Below are 25,943 nucleotides of genomic sequence, written 5' to 3'. Positions count from 1 at the left end.
AATCGACCCACTTTAAAAAAATAAAAAATTAAGCTAGATTAATGTTACTAAGGTGATGACCAATAGTCCTGAAAAGCACTAATACAAATGTCCACCAGGTGGCACTCAATATACAGTCAAAAAGTTTGAGCAAATGCTGGAAGGAGGGGATTGAAAGCAATACAAACTCAGACAAGTCCCAGGTTACAACAATTTTATTGTTATTTATTAATTTATACATCAATAATACATTGTGTTCCTGTAAAATAATGAGGATTTATCCATGTTATTCTTTGTGACTGCACAGACACAAATACTGGTGTGGAAGACCAGAAAGGGGAAGGAAAGCTGCTGTGAAGTTTAAATGTACATATTTTCTTAGTCCACAGTCTTAACAGTCAGTCTACCAACGAATGAAGACTCACCACTCAGCAGAACTTGTGAGGAGAGTTCAATTCATCTTTGACATTCAGCCTCCTCACTCCCCTTTAATTATACAGAGCATTAGTTTAGCTTTACCCTTAATATTATAGCAGCAAGCTTTCTACTAACAGTTAACATGTTTATGATTCTAAACAAAAAAGTACTGTACAGCTACTAGAAGTCTAAGAACCTGGTTTATAACGCTTTTAGACCGGATTCAAGTGCTAGAAGCAACCCACCAATCATATATGTGTTTCTATATAGGAACAAATCTACTATTTTAACATTAATTTACAGGGTAATATACATTATATTTGTAACAGCTGAAACATCAGCACAAAAAGATCACTGTCACACAACAGCAACATATAATTAATTATATAATATATTTATATATAATCATATATAAATAATATACAATTGTCATATGCATGTAAAACAGTTAACCACATCTCAGGCTTTTCAAATTATACCCAGAAAAGCAATTGTGGATCAAGACATGAAAGCTTTACAAGTCCTCTCTGATAAAGAGCCACGGACAGGCGAGGAAAAGCGCCAACCTGGATTATTTGAGGTCACATGACAGTAATTTGCATATTCCACAAATCTATTGCAACACATTACTGTCTACGAACAGTACACACGACTCCTGAGGGGCGCCGGTGGTAGATGAACTCACACGTAGTACACCCACTGAACAGAACATTATTAGTACGACGATGGGTAATATTCTGATTCTAGCTATGTGCTGTGATGGTGAAGAATAGGACTACAATACACAACACTCTATACGTAGTTCTTGCCTCAGAAGTAAACCAAAGATGTAAAATACCCCTCCTCCCCATAAAGTGTCCTCATAATCCTCACATCCTGCTGAGATTATTCCTTCAGGTGTTTGAACACCAACCAGAACTATGTTAGGTTCAACCGTCTCCTCTGAGAACAAAGGAACGCATGTTGTTCATTTTATTACTGGATCTCTCCACTAAAGGCCTGTAACAACACATATAGTAACATCCTACTGACTGACGTCAACCAAGTTCTGAGGGGCGGGGTTCCTTGAGTGTCTCAATTTCAGATAATCTGGACTACGGCAGTTTCTCTCTCAATCCCAAACCTGAGCCGACATCATCTCCTGCCGAGGCCAGAGAGAGCGATCTGATTGCTCCTCCTTGGTTCTGCAACAAGACGTCTCTACGGTCTCTAACAAACCCACACATCCCCTGATGCCTCACAGTATAGTACAGGACAGTACACCTCCTCAAAGATGCTGCACACAGCTGTAACAAGATACACACAAGGTAATTCACAAAGAAAAGCTCTGTTATAACTGCAGTAGTAACGTATGAATGCACAACACGCATCCTTCAGCTGGCTCCGTCCTGGGAGCCCCAGACAGTGGGTTGGAGCAGGGTGGTGATGTGCAGTTAGGTTTGAGACAACAATGCCATTGTAGGGATGTTTAGTCTTTCTCTTTTTCCCGTGGTGGGTTTTGTTATTCAAAAGCCCAGATCTCAATGTCCTGTATATAGAAATCCTCCTTCTTGGAGAGCATGGGGTTGCCAAAGGTTTTACAGGAGTGACTCCTGCCGTGGTACAGGTCTCCATCCAACCACAGGCCAAACTCACCACTGAAACACATCAAGACAAATACATCACAGCATCTTCAGAGACTCAATCCAGACAGCAAGAACATCACATACATGCTGTGAGTCTGTTCTGACAAACTTAAGACGATGGGCGCCATTTTACTCTTCCGAACACACCTAGCAGTGACTGTGCAATGTAGACTAACCATAACATCTTAACTTGTTTGGGATAGGGGGCAGCATTTTCACTTTTGGATGAATAGCATGCCGAGTGAACTGCCTCCTACTCAGTCCCAGATGCTAATATATGCATATTATTATTAGTATTGGATAGAAAACACTGAAGTTTCTACAACTGTTTTAATGATGTCTGTGAGTATAACAGAACTCATATGGCAGGCAAAACCTGCCAAAATACAAACAGTAAGTGTGAAATCTGAGGTTTGTTGTTTTTGAACTCACCCCTATCGAAAACACAGTGGGATATGGGTCATTTTGCACTTCCCAAGGCTTCCACTAGATGACAACAGTCTTTAGAACGATGTTTCAGGCTGCTCATGTGAAGGGGGGCCGGAAGGGAGCTGTTTGACTAAGGGGTCTGCCTACAGCCTCGTTCTCAGTCACGTACTTTCACTTGAAAGGTAGCTCTCGTTCCATTGCTTTTCTACAGACAATGTAATTCTCCGGTTGGAACATTATTGAACTTTTATGATAAAAACATCCTAAAGATTGATTCTATACTTATTTTGACAAGTTTCTTCGACCTGTAATATAACTTTCTGAACATTTAGTCCGAATGGACCAGATCACACTTTTGGATTTGTTTACCAAACGCTCTAAAAAAAGAAGCTATTGGACGTAAATGGACATTATCGAACAAAACAAGCATTTATTATGGAACTGTGATTCCTGGGAGTGCATTCTGATGAAGATCAAAAGGTAAGTGAATATTTATAATGCTATTTATGAATAATGTTGACTACCCAACATTTCTCTGGCTGGTTTGGGCTCTGAGCGCCTTTCTCAGATTATGCTTTTTCCGTAAAGTATTTTTGAAATCTGACACAGTGGTTGCATTAAGGAGAAGTGTATCTGAAGTTCCATGTATAATAGTTGTATTTTCATCAACATTATTTCTGTGAATTCATGTGGCTCTCTGCAATATCACTGCATGTTTTGGAACTACTGAACGTAACACGCCAAAGTAAAATAAGATTTTACATAAGGAACACCGATTTTAAATATGAACTTTACCAAACAAAACATACATGTATTATGTAACATGAAGTCCTATGAGTGTCATCTGATGAAGATCAAAGGTTAGTGATTCATTTTATCTCCATTTGTGTTTTTTTGTGACTCTTTGACTGGGAAAATGGATGGGTTTTTCTGTGAGTTGGCGGTGACATAACATAATCGTTTGTGGAGCTTTCGCTGTAAAGCATTTTTGAAATCGGACACTGTGGCTGGATTAACGAGAATTGCATCTTTACAATGGTGCCTAATACTTGTATGTTTGAGAAATTGGATTTATGAGATTTGTTGATTTGTATTTGGCGCCCTGCAATTTCATTGGTTGTTGGCGAGGGGTTCCGCTAGCAGTCCTAGACAGGTTAACTGACAACCCAGTTTCAAAGTTTATTGCTAGATAAAACTTTTACATAAAAATAAAATAGCGTACCTTCCACCACCAAAAGCTAAGGAGTCCATATCTCCTTTCATGAAGAACATGTTGTCACCTGTCCATTTGTACACCTGTCAACACAGAACAGAGCACGTCACCATGTGTAAATATATCATTACAAACCCTCATGCCATCTTACATAAGCTCCTCATTGTCATGAGAATGAGGCATACTCATAACAATATGATGCCTCGTTAATTTAATAAAGAAAACAACTGATTAGTACTCCTCTCAGGAAAATGCTTATCGATGTGCATGTTAATTGCTAAGACCAGAGCAGGGTTGGATGAGTTTACAACGGACATTAGGAGGAGTAAAAGTGACTGGACCACACTGGCCAGTTCTGAATAAGGGCACCAATCAGAGAGGTCAGAGGTCAGCCTACCTCAAACTCTGGACAGAAGGTGAAGAGGAAGGTCTCTCCCGTGCCGTAGAATCCCTCGCTGATTTTGAAGGGTTCGGACGCCAACGCACCAAACACCTGCAGCAACACAACCAACCAGAACACACCAGGTCAGGAAACAGACAGTACGGAACCATGGTAATCTATTACAGCTCAAAGGCCCAATCCTAACTTTAGATGAGCATACTTGTCTCACACTTTTGCATAAACTACACATTTAAGTTAATGGAGGATATATATACACATTTGAGTTACGTGCACAGATCTGGACTTGGGATTCAGGTCTAATAGAGAAGTGTTGTTGTCCCACTCACCCCACCATCACTGTCCCTGATGACCAACAGCACAGGGGTGTCCTGCCCCTGCATGGCCCGGTAAAGGCTCTTGATGCTCATGCCATGCTTGGTGGTGCCATAGGCCAAGGTCCAGGGGTACCCAATGGTACGAGGAGGGAGGTTCTTCGCCAGCTGGAGAAAAGAGACAAGACGCCGGGAGGGGGGAAACAGAAATGAAAGAGAGAAAAGGCCACAGACATCAATGGTCCATTACAGCTGCAGTGACCTTTTCCCACAGCTGGTTGTTAGATTGTAACTGAGCTCCACACACCCAGAACACAACAGTCTCAGGAGAACAGGCTTTAAGTGTCGACCACAGAGAGACCTACAATAAGAGCCCAGCAGGCTAGTCACACACATTCTTAAGGCTCCTTCCTTTGTTGCATGTCCTAACAAGAATCAATTTTCCCCAACAGCTATTGGCCTACATGAAAATATGCCTTTTTCCTGAAGACTAACTCCACCTAACAGACCTTATCTGAAAACCCCAACCATCCCAGTATTGTAATTCATAGAAATTATCTGACTCAGCTACTATACCATCAGCCTTGTAATGATGAGGCTCAAGAGTCTGCTGTCACTAAACAGATAGCTCCTCAGGGAGGGCCAGCACTGCTATGGCTGAAGGCCTGTGGTTGAAGGTCAACCATGACGTTGCTTTAGGAAATAGCCCATTGACAATCAATGGGCATGGGTCAAGCCATTGTGCCCGTCAGCAGTGTGAGTTATTACCTTCTCTATCTGCTGCGCCTCCAGCAGCTCACTAGGCTCACTGAGGTTGGGTCTGAAGGTCTCAGGCTCCAGCTCCGTCTTGATAGAGGTGGCATGCTTAGAGTTCACCTCCTCCTTGGTGGTGATCTGGATACACACAGACAACAGTCAGACAGGCACTCAGGAGGGGTGGGTGGTTGTCTAACTAGTAAAGGTAATGGGGTGTCAATCGCTTTAGGATATGTCCCAAATGGCATCATATCACCTACATAGTGCACTACTCTGCCCTGGTCAAAAGCGGTGCACTTTACAGTTAATAAGGTGCCATTTGGGACAGAGCTAGACTGGGATGAACACTGTGCTAAATGTTGTCTATAGGCTAATAAACCGAACACTGTGCTAGATGTTTTCTATAGGCTAATAAACCGATACCACATTACTTACTAGGATTGGGGGTGTGTCATATGATTTCTAAGAAGGTGGTTTTAAAGATATGAATAAAGTCTCATATCAGCAGAGGCAGGATTCTTTACAGGCTAACATGAGCCCCAGGAAACACACATTTACAAGATAGGCCTACTTAATATAACAAATTAACTCAGCTTTGAAAATCATCAATTTGGGAGCAATGGGTTTAGGGAGAACATAGACTAGACTCCTTTATGTCAGTAACACATTAAAAGGTAAGGAGCCAACCTTGGCTTATGAGAGCCTAAATGGCTCATAAAAACATGTGGGCTTCTCCAGAATTGTAATAACACTTGGAAAATGTGCATTATATCCATATACAGAGGGTAAATCAGGAGGCTAAATTGTACAATGTCCGAGTTTGGATATTTCTATACTTAGCACAATAGGAATGTTGGCTGGAGAAAATGCAAAACACAGTAAATATTGAGTGGCCCTGAAGGCCTATTTGTGATTGAGCTGGAGACACGGTGTTGGATTGTTTGAGTTCCAGCGGGGGTTGTTTATCTTCCTCCATAACAGGCCTGATTGTAGACAGCCTAGCTACTGGTGGCCTGACCGTGATCACATTACAGTCCTGTTGAATTACCTGTATTGTCCTGCACAAACAATCCTGCACCCACTTAATGGATTGAATCGAATCCCACTTCCACCCACCCACCATCTACCTCTCTCCCTTCAATAGAAAGCAGAGGCGGATGGGGAAGCAGCAGTTCCTCACTACCCAGATGTGGATGGATGAACACAGTTTGTGAGGAGTCACTCAGAAGTGGAGGAACACAAATTCTACATTTGATTGACAGAGTCAAGAAACCTCAGGAAAATCCCCATCCCTCAACAGAGATGAGCTACAACATATTGTATTATGATTCACATTCTTTGTCTCTATGACAGCCTTGGGACTAGGCTATCTAACTAGCTATGGCTAATAATAAACAGTAATGAGGCATTCTTGAAACTAACCACAGCAGTGGTCAGTGAGGAGCTGTGAGAAGTGGATGCAGGCCATTATGGGAACTTTATGAAGGCATAAATTACCCTCCATTTCTCTACCAGGTATTAGTTGCCGGTTGCACAAAACTCTTCAAATTATCCTCATAGCGGTTCTTTGGACAGTTGCTACATGAGGCTGCAGCATCATAGTGCTGGCCCATCCCAGGGCCCTGGTCAAGGTTAGCCCAGGTCAAAGTTAGTCCAGGTAGGCCCAGGTCAAGCCCAGCTAGGACAACTGGGTGAGAGGCAAGAGGTCAGAAACACACTGAGGAGCTAACAGAGCCTGGCAGGGGCTAATCTAAAAATGGCACCTTATTCCCTACATAATAGTGGCCAAACGTAGTGCACTACATAAGGAATAGGGTACCATTTGGGTAGTCTAGAAAAAGGGAAGGGAGAGCTGGAGCTTTGCTGAGTGGGGCACCTGAAGCCGCTTGCAGAGAGATTTCAGATCTTCACTGTTTAGCGCATCGATCCGGCGGTGGTACTCAGTCAGTGACACTACCTGGGGGGCGGAGACAGGAAGAGGAAGTGTAACTCAGCTGCTGGCGATGGAGGAAAAAGGATGAGCACAGCAGAGGGAGGGGAGAGAGTACATTTGAAGGTGGAGAGACCTGACATCACTGTGTATATTTTTTCATCTATCGGTATGTGATATTCAGGTCTCCATTAAATGGACTTGGTTTAAAGTCTAATATTTGATCAAGAGGTGGTTGATATGAACCAATAGAAGTGTTTTGCATGGTTGTGTAATCTCAAGCAACACCACTAGTGGATGTTAGGACGAGCCAGAGGGACGAGAGGCAGACAAGCCATTCTGACACAGGCAGAACAAAAACAACGTAAGCCACACAAGGACATTCTTCTGATAATCTTAATCAATTGAGAAGATCCGTTGGACTGTAGGTGATACAACACCAGTGCACCATCAAGCACTTGCCAGCCTGTTAGTGTACAGACATGTTGAATCTGTTGCACAAGACTGTGCAAGTCAAATTGAATTACCCATTTGGTATAGCCGGACAAGAGCACAGAGGAACTCCAAGAACTCTGATGTAACGATTTAATTAGCCACGCCCCCAGAAAGCATATAAAAATGGAGAACATGGAGAACAAGTCCCAGACAGCCTCGCTTGACCTGCTGATCAGAGATGACCGATAGTTACATATCGCAATATTATTTTGGGCAATATTGGTACTTTGACTCCAAGTATCAGGGGGCAGGGGGGGTCTAAGTAGCTTTAGCTATTTCTAGTTGGCTGTACCTATGCCAAAACTCCCAATATTTTTCATCCTATAGCTTGTTCTGCACCTTTTTAAATAGTGAGCCAACATATTTTCAGCAATTCTATATCCATGACTGATCAAAACTAATTTTCTAATGCTCTCCTCTCTCTGCAGCTGACATACAGTGAGCAACATGCAGGATTGTGAGCATCACAATACATATCCTAAGTATGGTGATAATATCGTATTGTGAAGTCCCGGGCAATTCCCAGCGCTAGTGCTGTAGCTCAGTTGGTAGAGCATGGCGCTTGTAACGCCAGGGTAGTGGGTTCGATTCCTGGGACCACCCATACGTAGAATGTATGCACACATGACTGTAAGTCGCTTTGGATAAAAGCGTCTGCTAAATGGCATATATTATTATTATTATTATCATTAATAATAATGTGCTGAAGCAAACATCTTTGCCAGACAGAGCTCATGGAAGCTAGCACACACGGGAATCCCCCTTCAAAACAGCCTATCAGCAGTTCTGGCTGAGTCTAACAATAGCTACAAGTTCTACCTCCACAATAACATCCTAAAGCCAGACTTTTACTTCAGAAGGTAGCTAAGCCCCTTGAGGCCGGCTCTTCAAGGGGATGTGACCATGAATCAGCACAAAGTGCCATCATGGGGTCATATGAAATAGCATAACAAACCCATTCAAGGGGTGCACAACTCCAGATACAGTACAGTAGGCCTACTTAATAGGTTTCTATGGACACGAGCAGTGCTGTGGGTGGGTCCGGAGCTGTGTACCCCTGCAAATGAAGCCTATCCATAAATATGTTATGATACTGCATGTAAAAAAACTAGAACAATTATGAAATTGTCTGAATCTATTATAGAATTAGGCTATACATGAATTGCTGCCATACACTAGTTAAAAGTTATTTGAGTCAAGTTGGATTGGGCAAACTTGGGTCAAGCGGAAATAAGTTACCCTGAAACACCTCTTTAGTCACCTTAAATCATTGTGTAAATAACGTTTTCCCAAACAAGCTCCCACATTACAGTTCTCAATAATGCAAAGAAAAGGGTAAACTACAGTCTTCATTAAATATTGATTTGGAGCCTAACTTTAGCTGACACTAAAGTGCAGTCTATTGAGAAAAGCCAAGTCAGGCCAGTTTGCTGCAATCCCCATCTTCTGTGTTCAGGAGGAAGGTCTCAGGCTGGCCAACGACCATAGCCTGGTGCCTGTCTGTTTGTGCTTGACAATGAGAAATGGAGTTTGCAAGAGCACAAAGATCTGAGACCAGGCTACAATATTCAAGCTATTCTCTGCTCCCCTTCCACCCAAATAACAACTTACATGAAGGTCATTCTTTCCAAAACAGACATTGCATCAGCCCATCCAACTAACGTTAAAATATCTCACCATTACAGAAAAGCCGATCACTGTCAATGCAATGGAAATTGTAGAACCAACTGTAAGCTATACACAGTGTATTGATACAATGTCGCAAGTTAGCTACGATGTTATTAGTTACTAACGTTATATACAATATAGCACGATGTTCACAAACGATTCTGTTCACTGAAAAAAAACGGAACCTCAAAACTTTCCAAAACGAGAACCAAAGATAAGGAGTGATACAAAGCGACAACATCAAGTGCTGCCTTTTTAGACTCATCAGATATGTCAGTGACTATTTTGATTTCAGTCAGTCACTGGGCAAGCAGTTTGCATTTTTTTCTTAGCAAGCTAGCCATCCAGTAATGTAGCTAGCAGGCTAACAACAACAAAACACGCGCAGCTAAAACACGGACTGTTATAGATACATACATAAGTGTACTTAGGGGTCAGCGGCGTTTCTTCCTTCACCCTTCTAGAGAACATTTCTTTGAGCTTGACAGTCACATTCCTGAAGTAACTCCAATCTCCACAAATCGATGTTGAACCAGACACCGGACGGGCGGGGAATCTACTAGCTAACTAAAATAGAAACATTTTAGAAGGGTCTTCGATGTTTGTTTGACACCCGCAAGAGCCAGTGGCAATGCAGGACAGGAGCAAAGCCAGCTCCTTATTTGCTCAAAGGCAGAGGGCACTTCCTATTTGCATACTTCACTAGAGCAATTTAAAGATACAATACCAGTACATTAATAAAAAAAATGTTTCATGAGGTACTGTAGGGAGATCAAATGCACTTCTCGTGTAACATCACTGTAACAATAAAACGCTTGGTGGATCCCCTTTGAGTAGTTTGGGCACACATCAAACGTTAATCAATTAAGTGGCTTGAATTGTCATACTTGCCATATTGCATGACATACAATATACATAAAGCACAGTAGACCTAATGATCAATGGCCAAATAAAGTATAATAAAAGGCTAAGAGCATTACAGTTATTACAGACTAATAATATAAGTGTTGTTTAAAATCCATGTTTACCTTAAAGGGTCAACGTAAAAGAGAGGCAACTATTTACTTATTCAAATCACTGGATCATGTAGCCTCTTCAGGACCAGGCCCAAACAAATCAGCCCACTTTGTTTCCTACAGCATTCACTTACATTAAAATTGAAATCCCAGCCACAGCTTGCGTATCAATTTCTGTATGCAATGAATATATCCTCTCACCATTATACCTCACGCAAGTGCAGCCAGCCAACCTATTGGACAGACTTTGAGCAGCCATGTCCACACACTGGACTTTTCCCCATTCCTCTACATTCACACCAGAATAATATATTCACACCAGAATAATGCATTAAGAGTCCTTAATTTGTTCTTTCAAAATCTTGCTTCTTAAATCCTAAAACCCTACATCCATATTTGAGGGGAAATGAAAATCCCATAAAGCCACTATTAAGGGTGAGCGAACTGAACACATCTATGTATATTACGGACACAAGAATGCCCACACGTTTTAAAGAATTCCCTATGTGCCTACCCGGCATTGAACCAACCAGCTTTTCACAACGGGAACCATTCCATCCATCTGTCTACAACTGCGGAACACCCCAGTCAGTCAGGTCATCCAGCACAACTATAGTTTGGGATGACCGACAACAACAGATATATTAATGCATGCCATATATACTGCATTAATAAGGTGGACAACTGACTTGGAACAAAATGATTTCACAATCATGCAAAACATTGTGGTTGTTGTAATCTGAGTGAAAATTGTGCATTTCCGACCAAAGGAAATAGTATTCACACAAATTACACAATAAACATAACTATAACACATCAAGCAAACACTTGGACAGATTGATCAAAACAATGTAATCATAAATGACAGTGTAATAATTTGAACACACAAATAACCATAAGGAGCATAGATAATGATGACGGCAGAATAACAATGCATATACATTCCATTTAACACACAGACATATCACCACAAAAGAAATCACTTGACTGAATAAAAGCATTTAACAAATAGGACATTTATGGACTACAACACAGGCTGGATGAGAAGGTAAATATACAGAGTGTACCAAACATTAGGAACACCTGCTCTTTCCATGACATAGACTGACAAGGTGAATCCAGGTGAAAGCTATGATCCCTTATTGATGTCACTTCAATCAGTGTAGATGAAGGGGAAGAGACAGGTTAAAGAAGGACTTTTAAGCCTTGAGACAATTGAGACATGGATTGTGTATGTGTGCCTTTCAGAGGGTGAATGGGAAAGACAAAAGATTTAAGAGTCTTTCAATGGGGTACGGTAGAAGGTGTCAGAGGCACACCAGTTTGCGTGTCAAGAACTGCAATGCTGCTGGTTTTTTCACACTCAACAGTTTTCCGTGTGTATCAATAATTGTCCACCACCCAAAGGACATCTAGTCAACTTGACACAACTGTGGGAAGCATTGGAGTCAACATGGGCCAGCATCCCTGTGCAACGCTTTCAATACCTTGTAAAGTCCATACCCCCAACGAATTTAATCTGTTCTGAGGGCAAAAGGGGGTGCAACTCAATATTAGGAAGGTGTTCCTATTGTTTTGTACACTCATTGTATTGTAACTACTACACATACTACTGTACAGCAACATTCAGACATGTAAGAAACAACACAGAATGTAGAATGTAGTGTGGAACACCTCAGTTCTCTAGTCCTTACCTCCCACTCTTTGTTGTTGATATCCGTGAGGGGTTCATCTTCTCTTGTCTCGAACCCCGAAGGCTTCTTGACCACCATGAACCCTGGCTCATGGCCGATGCCCTTCACCCCCTCCCCATACATGTCTGGGGTCCACTGGATGAAGAACACATACAGGTGCTCGGACCTGGGGAGGGGAGAGAGGTAGAAACACAGACAGTCAGACTGTCACGCCATGATCTGTTTCACCAGTCTTTGTGATTGTCTCAATCCTCCTCGAGGTGTCGCCCATTATCCCCTGTGTATTTATACCTGTGTTCTGTGTTTGTCTTTTGCCAGTTCGTTTTGTTCCTCAAACCTACCAGTATTCTCCCCTTGCTCCTGTCTATATTCTTGTTCTCTAGTTTTCCCGGTTTTGTCCTTCTGCTTGCCCTGACCCTGAGCCTGCCTGCTGTCCTGTACCTTTGTCCTCCACTCTGGATTACCACCATCTGCCTGCCCTGATCTTGAGCCTGCCTGCCATCCTGTACCTTTGCCCCACTATTCTGGATTACCGACCTCTGCCTGCCATCCTGTACATTTGCCTTCCCGTGTTCGAATTAATAAACTTTTGTTCCTTTGACACTGTCTGCAACTGGGTCTTACCTTCAAACGTGATAGTACGAACTGGCCATGACTGACCCGGCAGACTCGGACCAGCAGCACAAAGCCATCGCCGCCCAATGAGCTGTCATTGGAAGGCACAAGGAGTTGCTTCGTGGTCTGATTGAAGGGTTCCAGGCCGTGGCCGAACATAACGACCAGGCATTGGACACATTAAGGGAGCAAGTCCGTGGGTTGTCTACCAAGCAGCCTATCACAACGGTAACCTCCCAGCCCCTTAGTAACCTGGCTGGTAGCAGCGCCGTCACCTCGGTTTCCTGGGAACCCCACTTTTTTATTTTTTTATTTTACCTTTATTTAACCTTTATATAAAGGTTTATATATTTAACCTTTTAACCAGGCAAGTCAGTTAAGAACAAATTCTTATTTTCAATGACGGCCTAGGAACAGTGGGTTAACTGCCTGTTCAGGGGCAGAAAAACAGATTTGTACCTTGTCAGCTCGTGGATTTGAACTTGCAACCTTCCGGTTACTAGCCCAACGCTCTAACCACTAGGCTACCCTACCGCCCCACTTACCTCCCCCGGAGTGCTTTGATGGAGAGTCAGGCACCTGTCGGGCGTTTCTCACTCAGTGTTCCCTCGTCATGGAGTTGCAGCCTTCCTCCTTTCCCTCTGACTGTTCTAAGATAGCGTTCCTCTTTACGCTGATGTCCGGGATGGCCCTAGCTTGGGCTACGGACATTTGGGAACAACAGTCGGCCGTATGCTTCAGCCTGGATGGATTCGTGGCGGAGGTGAAAAAAGTTTGAGGCTCCGTAGTCCGGGAGAGAGGCTGCCTGGAAGTTACTCCAGCTTTGGCAGGACTCTCTCAGTGCGGCAGACTATGCGGTGGAGTTCCGCGCGCTAGCAGTGGAGGGTACCTGGAACCCGCTGTTCGACATGTTCCTGCACGGATTATCGGAGGAGGTAAAAGATGAGCTTGCAGCACGAGAACTACCGACGGATCTCGACTCACTCATCGCTTTAACCATCCGGATCGATTGTCGGCTGTGGGAACGTATGAGGGAGAAGAGGTCCGATTGTGGTCCCAATCCCTCGCTCAAGGATCCCACCTTGCATCTAATGAACTCCGGAAGTCCCCGTGGTCACCCACCAGACCACCCCTGTCAACCTATGAGTGTCGGGTAACCACAGCGAGACAATCCAATTCCTGCTAATTGAGTCTCCGCAGGTTTCCGTGGTATTGGGATTCTCTTGTCTCCAGCGACACAATCCCTCTATTGACTGGTCTACTGGTGCCATCGTGGGCTGGAGTCCGTTCTGCCACACTCATTGCCTGAAGTCAGCTCTGCATGCCCCGGGACGTCTTCCTGCGGAGTCCTTGGACCTCTGGGAGGAGTTCAGTAAGGCCCAGGCCACTTCGCTTCTGCAGTCCCGACCGGTATCCAAGAAGGTCAAGCCAGAAGCGCTGGCATGCCGCTATAGCCCTGTGGCTACACCCCCAGAAGCCGAGACCTTTCCCTCCCGCTCCAAGATCATTAGCCCCTCTGCTGTTCGTCCTCTGTTCCTCCGTATACTTCCTACCTTTTCTGTGTCTAGAATTAAACCCATGTCTCACAGCCCTTTGTCTCCTGTTTCCTGTCTCCTGTGGCTGTCTCTAAAAATGGCATGAGGCTGTTATGCCTCTCTGCTGTCTTGTGTCTCTATGTATCAGGCTGTATATGGTCTTTTTCCCCACTGTCTGGAACTCTCCCACCATTGTCAGGATACTTTACATATCTTCTGGGTCGCCACTCAACTAGGTCATTCAGCAGACATAGTCAGTCTGCCAGTGTGTGTGTGTGTATGTGTGTGTGTGTGTGTGTGTGTGTGTGTGCACGTGTGTTTGTGTGTACGAAAGTGTTTGTGTACGTGAGTATGTGTAAATGTGTGCATCTGTGCACGGATGTGTGTGTGTATAAAGGCACAGTGCTATCCATGGGAACAGAACCAGCAGTGTAACAGGGCAGCATTACAGGAGACATTCTGAGATAAACACATTCCAACCACCCTACAATGGCACATGGCCATGGTGATGGTGGTGTGACTGTGTCTCTGACCAGAGACAAGATTGGTGGCCTGTCTGCCTGCTTCAAATGAGATTAACATGTGAGACTGAGAAGAGTGTGCTGTGCTGGTCAACACAAGCCTACTGGCTACTGGGAATGAAAACAGCTGAAGGGCAGAGTTTCCAAAGCCAAAGAATGGCTGGTCAAACATCTGATCAGATTCATAACATTCTGCCCTCTCGCTCTCCAGGACTGGAGACAAAGGCAGCACTGTGCTTGGACACAACATTGATAATGAGGTTGTGGCAAATTCATTGCAACAAAGTGACTTTTCAGCATTAACTAATTGAATTAAGCTGTTGAAGCTATTTGGAATAATTCACTAGAAAAACATATTTTACAGCTTTTGATGAAGATACATGTTTCCTTGTACTGTTCTTTGAAAGGCCTAAACGATACATTCATTATGAATACTGCTGACATTGCTGTACAACATCCCAGCGGAGTCAAAATTGACAGATCTTCTTACGATCAATACCTATTTACATAAAATAGCAAAAACAGTTAATTTGTGCTGTTGTGGACAGAAATGTCATACTGCACAAAATGTATGTAACTGAATTGCTTTTCACAGCCTGGTCCACTTTTCACACAGGGGAAAAAGTGGTTAGTTGTGTTCCCTCTGTGAAAAATACATGTATTCTATTCTATAGATATTTGTGTATGTCTGTGTGTGTGACAGTGAGTGTCTGCAGAGTGGGTGAATAAATACATAATCTAGCTGTCTGGTCTGGTCTAGTGGCAGCATAGTGAGATGGGCTTGGCACTGGGCAGACAATGGGGCTGCACTACAGTGATTCTGCAAACCTTGGCGCTGCAGTGTGGTGCACACACACACACTCACCTCTCCTGCGGCACAGCGAACCAGTACTCATGTTTCCTGTCCCTCTGAGCGTACTGCTGCATGGAGGCGCTGGCGTTGGACACAAATGTCTTCTTCATGGGCTGGCCCACCCGCAGACACAGGAACTTGTGGGACCGGTGCCTCCGCCGCTCCATGGACACTGTAGAGCCACATGACAAACAGGAAATGATCACATGATAATTATCCACCTTATCCATCTTAACAGTTACAGGGCCAAAGCAGATACCAATCGGAATTCAATCTTTCAGAATATGTTTCAATTTAGTGACCAAATGTAGGCCTACTCCTGGTTTAAAACATATCCTCTTATTATCTAGTAGTCCCTCACCACACCACTGGACCTAATCCATCTGTAATTAAGAAAACATTTCAGATCTATTTGATAACAGGGATTAGATTAGATAGATATTTAGATTTGCTTAAATTTCACCTTTATTTAACCAGGTAGGCCAGTTGAGAACAAGTTCTCATTTACAACTGCGACCTCGCCATGTGACCTAGATCTCCTCCTCTGTTTACCAGGTATCTCAACAGACAGTAATTCTGTGCCAGAATAATAGGAAGATGATCCCAATAAACATAGATCATAACGGATTGTGACACCAAAACATATACCTGCTTTTATTAACGACCCATTAGAAGGTCAAATCAGTGGGACTTCTACAAAGAAAAGAGACACTTTGTGACATAACACAGACTGGGACCCATAGTCACAAACAGAGCCAGAGAAATGGTTCATCTACTTAGAAAACACAGCTCAGTGGGAAAAATGATATTTGAAAACGCAGTAATTGGGCTTGTTTTGAAGTGGGGCCTCGGCTAGCGTCTGCCATGGTAATATGGTGTGGAGTAAAGCAGAATCCTGTTGTGATCCCAGCCAATAAGAGCAAACATTCTAGGAACTCTCTGTGGGGTGAGAATTATGGTGATATAAATTATTTGAACACAACCAGACATGGGTTCAACCAGTATTAGTTTCCTTTCAAAAAATACTTTGAGAGTTTGATTGAGCCTGCCTGGAGTGGCAGATGGGTGGAGTTTGCACTTTTGGGACTATTCCATTGGTTCCAATGCACCAGGCAAACTCAATGAGGTGCAGCAAAACTGTTACTACTAAAACAAATACTATTAGAACCCAGGTCTGAACACAACTAAGTGAGGCACTAGAGCTCACATAGAACTGTAGAACAGTGGAAGAATAACATACATAGCACCTATAGCAGGCATGACACAGAACACAGTAGTAGTTTGAGCCTGCCCACTACTGTGGTAGTCTATGTTCTAGGGTAAGAAATATTCAATGGTTACTGAAAAAGACATCAAACCAAAAAGAGAAGGCAGCTATAAAATGTAAATAGTTAAGTCACTTCAAATGCTGCACGTGTCTCTGAGAGTTTTAAATGCAGGCCGTCTAAACACTACTGTGTTTCCCCTCAGATGTTAGGTGTGGGTGTTTGTGTTGTCTCTCTGTGTTTGATTTTTCATATTTTAGCCTATCCTGGAGTTGCGTGCACGTGGCAGCAGACCGGCTAACAGCAGAGTTAGATCAAAGTGGAGTATAATGCCTCATTCCTGCTCATTCCTGTAAGTGATAACAGCACACCACACATTTCCACAGTTCTCTCTCCCTTTTTTAGTCCAGTTACAACTGGGGAGGCACAAAGGTGTGACAGGAGGTTATCAGGAGCACACTGCAGCCGAGGTGTACGGAAGCAGCCGGAGCCAACCTTCCTGTGATAGCACTGGGAGCTTCATTAGAATAAACATGATGATGATAATTGCAGAGATGGCAAATGGCAGCAGCATACCTGGCAGCGAGGATGTGTAATAATCTGCAATAACTGTCAATAGATTTGCCTTCATGTTGAGAACTCAAGTGGGGTGGAAGCTGAACATATTTTCGCACCTACTGAAAAACAATGTAAGTGCATAGTTTAAGGATATATATTTCATATTTTCATAATACAACAGAGACACGTTATCTCACTACCTTCTGCAGAGTTCTGTCCCTCCACCTTTTGTGTTACATTCTCCATTTGCTCTGTGGCTTGTTGCATAGTGTGACTCTTCCACATCTTCCTCAGTTCCTCCACGTCCGTCTCGGAGTCCCGGGACCCTTCTCTGCTCAGTTTGGGCCTGTCCCCTGGACTCCCCTCCTGGCCAGAGGGCTCCCCAGGCCCGGTGGTAGAGCTCTGTGAGGCAGGGCGTGAGGATGGTCCCTGGCCTAGTCCCTGGCTGGTGGTGAGTGTGCTTGGTGCTGCCTTCTCCACATCCACACTGTGCTGCTTGGAGCCCATGGGAGACTGGCTCCGGGCCGTGTGACTGTCTGGATTGTCTACTGCTGTGGTGGGTTGTTTCCCCTGGCCATCCACTGGCGGCTGGCTGACTGATTTGCAGGCGCAGCTTGCGGCCCCTGGGGCTTCTCCTGGGGGGATGAAGGCCTCCACCTGGGTGACAGTTTGGATGGAGTCTGTGGAGGCTGTGGCTGAGGAGGACATGTCCAGCCGGGGGTCTTCGGAGGAAGTGGCCTCCTCTCGAATTGGGGAAAGCTCTGACTCTGTAAAGACGTCCTCGGAGAAGGAGCCCTCCGTGCTGCGGGGGGCCGCGCTGCCGCTGCCGTTGCCCGGGACTCTCAGACGTTGCTCCGGGTCTGGCTGAGAGGAGGTGGAGGGTCCGCGCTCTGACGTCAAAGGCTCCAGATGTCTAGATAGGGAAGAAAACAGTAAAGAAGAAAATACAAGTTAGAGAGGTCTGAATTTGAATGCAGCAGAATGGAACCATTTTATTTGGTTTATTACAGTATAATGTGGAGAGACCAGGTGAAACATGTCATCCTCTCAATATGGAATTAATATGAATCATGTTTGTTTGGCGCATAAGTGAACAGCTCTGCATAATAATCTGAAGAGGTTTTGTACAGTAAATTAACAGGGACACAGTGTAACAAAAACAATGTGCAGCCAGCCAGCCAACTAACAGGATTCCTCTACATACAGTAACAGCGCACAAGACTCCACATGTTCTCCAAAGACCTCGTGGGACTAAAATAGTTTGTTCCACTGCCGTTTGTTATGGTGTGCTCTTTGAGACAGAGAGAGACAGAGTCTGCTTGCATCATATTTGAGAAAACAGCTGTCCTCACACAGAGACAATGGCTGCGTTTCAATCTCAAAGTAGAACCCTCAGCCCTTGAATGACGTTTTACATCGTCACATCCGAGTGTACCTTAAATGTCCCTTGCCCAAGCAAGGGAGAGTGATGATCGGAGAGGCAACGTAATTGGTGGAAATCTGGAAGTTGAGCTTAAAAACAATCAACCTAAAGCTATTAATGTACCTAGTAAGCTAACATATCTAGCTAAAGCTATTAATGTACCTAGTAAGCTAACGTATCTAGCTAAAGCTATTAATGTACCTAGTAAGCTAACGTATCTAGCTAAAGCTATTAATGTACCTAGTAAGCTAACATATAATATCTAGCTAGCACTCCTGTCAGGTAGCTGGCTACAGTTACCCGTAGCTGGCTAGCTAGTTTTATTGTTTGGTAATTTATTCTTATAAATTTCAGAATTCCCCAAAATATGTTTATGAATCTAGCTCCGTTTTATAGGCTCCTCACTACGAGACTAAGCTAATTTGCCAACGCTAAAATCAATGTCTATATATATTTTCTAGCAAGCTAGCTTCAATACTTTTTTCTGACATGCCAAAAATGCAGCCTTGTTGATCAAATTTGACACTTCGTGGCCACCAGAGTTTGACATGATGTGACTACAGTTTGCATTGAATTGTGGGTCGTATCAACCCCGCAAGTGACCAAAGTGGTTTACTCGCTCCTTTGGGCTAAATCGAGGGCAGAGGGGGTAACGTTAGTGAATTTGACCTCCACTTAAGATGGCAATCAAACTGCATCCGGTTTCGACGGGGATTGCCCTGAGGGAAAGTGGCTAGGGCAAGGGGTGAGGGGGTATAAATAACGTGTTTGGACTGCAGCCAATAACCATTAGACGTCACAAAAGATGCTCCATGAGATCTGAACACCTAACACAGCCCAAATCCACCACTGAACATTTTCACAGACATACTGGATGGGCACTAGAGTGGAAGGGCTAAGCATAGCTCTATAGTTACAGTAATAATAAATGTTTCCTAGCAGACACTTTCATCCAACTTACAGTTCAGTAAGTGCATACCTAATTAGCATGTGTATGTGATCTGAACTCACGACCTTGGCATCGCTGCCGCCGCGTTCTTAAAGGCCACAGAGGAACACAGCTACAAATAGCTAATGCTTTGGTAAGATTTCATCATAGTATTAATATAACACAATTATCTTGATCTGAGCAAACAATCCACGTTAAATTGCTAATAAAAACAGAGACGGTAGGAGATCTGTATGTGGGTGGCATGCCATGGAGATAAACTAAGCTGGCTGCTGAAGTGGATATATTATTACATCAAGCAAATGGGTGAGCAATCCAGACGTAGGTAGGTGAATGCATAGTTCATTAACCTTGCTATAATTGCCATTTCCTTTTCCTTTTTGGCATGGATATAATGAATCTGTTGGATGGTTTCTGATGTAATCGGTGTGCGCCTGCAGTGCCGGGCTGGCTGATGAAGTGTTTACGGAGGGGCTGTGATGTGTAACCAGGGATGGAGTGGTAGAAAAATACGTGGGTAAACGAGTGATGTGTAACGTAAACGCAAACAACGTTAATTTTGTGTAATAGGTGCGGAAACGCTACTCCTCTCCACTACATTCCTGTTACTGTGGTTCAGTAGGTACAAAACGGATGCTACGGTGTGCTCTAATGAACGGGACTCCTGTGTGTGACTGTCAGACAGACAGACCGACAGACAAACGACAGGGCTCTTACGCAGGCACGGCTTCTCTGATCTTGCTGTCAGTGATCTCCTTGTAGATGGCTGCAGACATGACCTCCTCCAGGGGACACATGTAGCCGTACTCCTCACAGCCGTGCTCCTGCACCAGAGGGTCCATCCTGTGGGGGTCAAACATTATGTTGTTGGGCGTCACCAGCAACACCCCACTCACCGCACCCTGAGGGAGTGAGTGAGAGAGAGAGAGAGAGAGAGAGAGAGAGAGAGAGAGAGAGAGAGAGAGAGAAGAGCGAGAGAGAAAGAGAGCGAGCGAGAAGTGGGAGAGAGAGAGAGAGAAATAGAGAGAAAGAAAGAAAGAAAGGGTTAGACGGAGTAATATAGCTAGAGCATGAAAAAGCTGGCAGTGAAAGAAATGTGTCAGCCATTTACTGGAGGAGATATATTACCTTGCCAGCACAAATAAACAAAATGGCTGTACTGTACTGCAGGTATCCAAAAGAAACTGAAGGATATTGACTATGAACAGGAAGCTCCAATACTGACCTCCCTGTGGGGGTGAAAGCTACAAAGCTTTGATTTAGACTGAATGGATCAATATTGGTTTCATTTTGTTCAATAGCATGGATATGAGCTACTAGAGGTGGATGTTGGCTGGCGGAGGGCCAGCATTCCTGAAAGTCCTCTGAATTTCTCCATGAGCTTACCTTATAATACTGTACTTATTTGATATATAGAAAATACTATATATATTGTATAGTACTGTAATATATATATGAATATACATGATATGTACCTTGCCGTCTGTGATGTACTTGCAGTTGATTTTGAGGAACTTCTCTGTCAGGGCCTCTTCCTCCTCGGAGGTGGACGACACTACACGGGCCTGGCGGAGTGCTGAGAACACCGGAGCATGGTGATGATGGTGAACCTCTGGCCTGGGAGCGCCATCAGATTCCTACAGGGGTGGCCATTTTGAATAACAGGAGAGGAGGGAGAAGTAAAGGGTGGACAAGAATGAACACATTTATCATTTAGTGACATGTTAAAAAACAGTTAGTTATAGCTTTAGATTATCCTCCAAATCATATAGAATAGATCAAGTCAATAGAACAGTATCAACAGCAGCGTATCAATTCAACAACACTCAACGCTCAAACAACATTGAGTTGAATGTAATCAATATAAGCAATCTTAGATTTTAGTAACAAACTTCTTGCACACATCACATACCATAGAAATAGAGGTAATATCATTCAAGTCAATGATGGCATAATGGGTGGACTGGCAGCCATTTTGAGTGGCAGCCATTTTGAGTGGGAGCCATTTTGAGTGTACCCATGGCAGGAAGTAAAAGCAGGAAGTATACCCTTCAATTTGTGCTGTGATTTCAACTCAACTGACATTACAAAAAAATACATTCCATTGCAGTTAGCATCATTTGAATGAACATTCTACATTACTGTGGCAATCTAGCATCTGTTTATATAAAATTGTAAAATACCATGAAGATTATTGCTTCACAATATCTGGCAGCCATTGTGAATGTACGTACCCATGAGTTTACCAGTCAAATATCCAGGGTTAGAGCTTTCAAGCTGTTCTATTCATTCTATTTCTATGTCACATACTCAAGTGACATGTTACATTGCATGTAACCTGATTATATAACAAGTGATAATAATGAAGAAGGAGTTGGCAAAATCAGAACTAAGTTTGTCTCCCTACATCAAACCAATCAGCCAAATATAAATATACAGTGGAGTATAGTTAGTCTACGTGTAGCAATGTTTTCTGCACTGCTAGCCAATCAGGTTAACAAACAGACAGAGACAGAGAAACACATGTACACTACATGACCAAAGTATGTGTACACCTGCTCGTCGAACATCTTATTCCAAAATCATGGGCATTAATATGGAGTTGGTCCACCCATTGCTGCTATAACAGCTTCCACTCTTCTGAGAAGACTTCCCACTAGACGTTGGAACATTGCTACGGGGATTTGCTTCGCTTCAGCCAAGAGTATTAGTGAGGTTGGGCAGTGATGTTGAGCGATTAGGCCTGGCTCACAGTCGGTGTTCCTATTCATCCCAAAGGTGTTAGATGGAGTTGAGGTCAGGGCTCTATGCAGGCCAGTCAAGTTCTTCCAAATCAATCTCGACAAACCATTTCTGTATGGACCTTGCTTTGTGCACAGGGGCATTGTTGTGCTGACACAGGAAAGGAGCTTCCCCAAACTGTTGCCACAAAGTTGAAAGCCCAAAATCATCTAGAATGTAATTGTATTCTGTAGTGTTAAGATTTCCTTTCACTGGAACTAAGGGGCGTAGCCCAAACCATGAAAAACAGCCCCAGACCATTATTCCTCCTCCACCAAACTTTACAGTTTGCACTATGTATTGGGCCAGGTAGCGTTCCAAACCCAGATAAATCTGTTGGACTGCCAGTTGGTGAAGCGTGATTCATCATTCCAGAGCTTTACACCACTACAGTCGATGCTTGGCATTGCGAATGGTGATCTAGGCTTGTGTGCGGCTGATTCGTTGTTGCTCCTAGACGTTTCCACTTCACAATAACAGCACTTACAGTTGACCAGGGCAGCTATAGCAGGGCAGAAATTTTACAAACTGACTTGTTGGAAAGGTGGCATCCTATGACAGTGCCACGTTGAAAGTCACTGAGCTCTTCAGTAAGGCCATTCTACTGTCAGTGTTTGTCTATGGAGATTGCATGGCAGTGTGCTCATTTTTTTTTTACACCTGTCAGCAACGGTTGTGGCTGAAATAGCCGAATCCACTAATTGGAAGGAGTGTCCACATACTTTTGTATATATAGTGTATGTCTCCCTACACCAAACCAATCAGCCAGAGTATCTAAATATGCAGTATAGCTAGTGAGTGTTCATTTGTAGCAATGTAACAATGTTTCTGCACTGCTAGCCAATCAGGTCAACAAACACACAGAGACAGAGATGTATGTCTAATCAGATACATTAGTAAACAAATGCACTTCCTGTAGTCTGAAGTTCATAATGGCAATTAGATAGAAAAACATATCTATATGAGGCTGAAACATTCACCTTTATGGTGGCTTGCTAGTTGATGCTTGATTAGTTTAATAGAAACAGAATGAGAAGTGCACATGAAGACTATTTAAATACAGCTCTGTTATTCCTCCATCTACATACATCATACACTTCGTCATGCAAGTGTGTGTAGATCAGTAGACGGACTATTCTTCCTGTACTGAAATGTTAACTGAACTCCAGCACTGCCGATGTACGCAACGTACACTGAGAAATGAACTCTCACTCAGTCTCATGGAACATGAAACTGAAATATCAGGCAGACATTACCTAACTACAGATGTGTGTGTGTCAGCAGTCTGTCTGTGTTATTGATCATATCAGCTTCATGTAACCCAGTAATAGACTCAGGGTAAACCCATGCTCCTGACCCAACCCAATCCCTGACCATATGGGCCACACAACAGCAAAGACCCTGTTTAACCCTGTTCACTAAACAAACAGACAGTGTTACTGTTCTTATGACAAGTAGAGGTAGAGATTTAAGTTTTACGATGTGTTATTATGTACAGATCCAGTTTCTACAGTAGTATCTGCTGCATCTCACGTGGAGGACTCAGGGCTGTGACGGTCATGGAAATATTTGTTTTGCTTTTCAGACACACCGTTTCTCCTTTCTTCCACTTCTGACTGCATGTGTTGCCATAGAAATATAATTAATAGAATGGGCTTCCCCATTCAAGTCAATGATGGAATAATGGGTGAACTGGTGTCGATTTTGAGTGTACCCCATAGGAGTAAAGCAGGAAGTAAAAGCAGGAAGTGTACCCATCAATATGTGCTATGATTTGTTGATTCAACTCAACGTACTTTGCAAAAAATACATTCCATTTCATGAGCCACATCAGTTAACATTATTTGAATGAACATTCTACACTACCACAAAAATGATAATACCAGGCAGCCATTACCAGGCAGCCATTGCAAGTGTACCCATGAGTTTACCAGTCAAATTGCCAGGGTTAGAGGTTCTAAGCCCATTCTATTCATCGTTTGCTACAACACCTTGCTTGTTTCAGCAGTGGGCAACAAAGTTCCATCACATTGTTAAGAGCCCATGTTATCACAGAAACTGAATTCAACCGCATGAACGCCTAGCCATCACGCCTTCAGTCAGCTGTTCAAAAAAAGGAGGGGAAAATGCAGGTCATTTGATTTATGATGGTCTTTATCCATAAACGTTTGTGCCAACCCTACTACAGTAATTTCTAGGCACTGTCTGTCAGATGTACTCCAGCTCCTCCGTTGTAAACAATGATAATGATTTATCCACAGATGGGGCATCTGCTGCCTGCAAACACCATACATGGTGGGGCTGGTCTTTGTGAGCGAGGCCACATGGCCTGCCAGGCTGTGTGACTGGCTGCAGAGCCAGACGGAGGAAAGGAGAGATGGAGGGATAGGGACGGTGTGGGAACAGGAGCCAGGCGGAGGGATGGATGGAGGGATAGTGAGGGTGTGGGAACAAGAATATGGTGGGATAGAAGGTTGGAAGAATGAAGGATGGAGGGATAGAGAGGGTGTGGGAACATGGCGCAGACAGAGAGAAGAAGAGTAGGCGTGCAGGTCTGCTGTGTGTGAGACACCAAACCCACAGCTGTCTGCTGGCCTCTTGACACCCTCCCACACCTCTCCTGTCTCTGTCTCCCTGGGAGCACCAGCCCACGACTACTGACCCACCGGCACACTACGAGCAACACACACACACACACACACACACACACACACACACACACACACACACACACACTGGCACCACATGTGGCTGAGGGGGCAGCTCAACATGCTAGACAAAAAAACTACTGGCTGGGATTCCAACCTGGCACACAACAAGACTGTGTTAGCCCTTTGAGCTAAAACCTAGGCCTTCACTGAACCACTACCGTTACAGGAACATTATACATCAGTAGGAAAGAGAACATGACACTTGAGTGGTGCTCTCCTTGGTCGGTCACTGTCATCCACTTCAGGTGGATATCTACAGTGCTTCACCCCTCCTCTCTTCACTGGCACATTCACTTCCTAGTGACTCATGCGCCAGTCCTCTCTGTTCTGCTGCAGTAATACTACAGCAACATGACAAGAGGTATTCACAGCCTCCAATAACACACAGCTGTAGGTAGAATCCCAAATGGCACCATATTCCCTATATGGTACGCTAGTTTCGACCAGGGCTCATAGGGCTCTGATCAAAAGTAGTACACAATGTAGGGAATTAGGGTGCCATTTGGGACACAATCCAACTGTCCCCCAGCAGCACATAGCTGACAACAGAAATTCGAACACTGGCCTGGTTTAAAATAAACAGGCCTAACATGTCCTCCTTCCTCTCTTAGACAACTTCCTCCATCCCCCTATCATCACAGGAGAGGAGGCAGATCACAGGAAGGAAGGGGTGGTGTGTGAGTCTGTGGTGGTCTAGCGCAACACTGTGAGCTAACCCTCCCACTCTGCCCTATCATTCGTATGAGAGATACTCTTTAACAGTGTTCCAGTGTCTATCTGCCATCATGGTGTTGTT

General features: G+C 43.8%; 1 protein-coding gene across 10 annotated transcripts in view; it reads right to left on the bottom strand.

Annotated features, from left to right (window-relative positions):
* Positions 1-176: 176 nt before the first annotated feature.
* LOC123997897 (oxidation resistance protein 1-like) overlaps positions 177-25,943 on the bottom strand; it is a 196,895-nt gene continuing 171,128 nt past the window's right edge. For 8 of the 10 annotated variants that reach the window (XM_046302581.1, XM_046302579.1, XM_046302580.1 and 5 more), the window contains 11 exons: positions 21,131-21,292; positions 20,373-20,557; positions 17,484-18,196; positions 15,473-15,632; positions 11,937-12,102; positions 7,010-7,090; positions 5,146-5,271; positions 4,393-4,545; positions 4,061-4,156; positions 3,673-3,746; positions 177-2,033 (listed from right to left, as the gene is read on the bottom strand). In XM_046302581.1, coding sequence (XP_046158537.1) covers positions 1,898-2,033; positions 3,673-3,746; positions 4,061-4,156; positions 4,393-4,545; positions 5,146-5,271; positions 7,010-7,090; positions 11,937-12,102; positions 15,473-15,632; positions 17,484-18,196; positions 20,373-20,557; positions 21,131-21,292 — 2,052 coding nt within the window. In that variant the 3' untranslated portion in view covers positions 177-1,897. Of the gene's footprint in view, positions 2,034-3,672; positions 3,747-4,060; positions 4,157-4,392; positions 4,546-5,145; positions 5,272-7,009; positions 7,091-9,643; positions 9,866-11,936; positions 12,103-15,472; positions 15,633-17,483; positions 18,197-20,372; positions 20,558-21,130; positions 21,293-25,943 lie in introns of those variants that run through there. The other 2 variants (XM_046302582.1, XM_046302589.1) reach the window with 2 other exon arrangements.

Source organism: Oncorhynchus gorbuscha, linkage group LG15 (genome assembly GCF_021184085.1).
Source record: "Oncorhynchus gorbuscha isolate QuinsamMale2020 ecotype Even-year linkage group LG15, OgorEven_v1.0, whole genome shotgun sequence".
NCBI classification, from domain to species: Eukaryota; Metazoa; Chordata; class Actinopteri; order Salmoniformes; family Salmonidae; genus Oncorhynchus; species Oncorhynchus gorbuscha.
The sequence above is the reverse complement of the archived record's forward strand: the minus strand, read 5'-3'. Positions and strand labels throughout refer to the sequence as shown.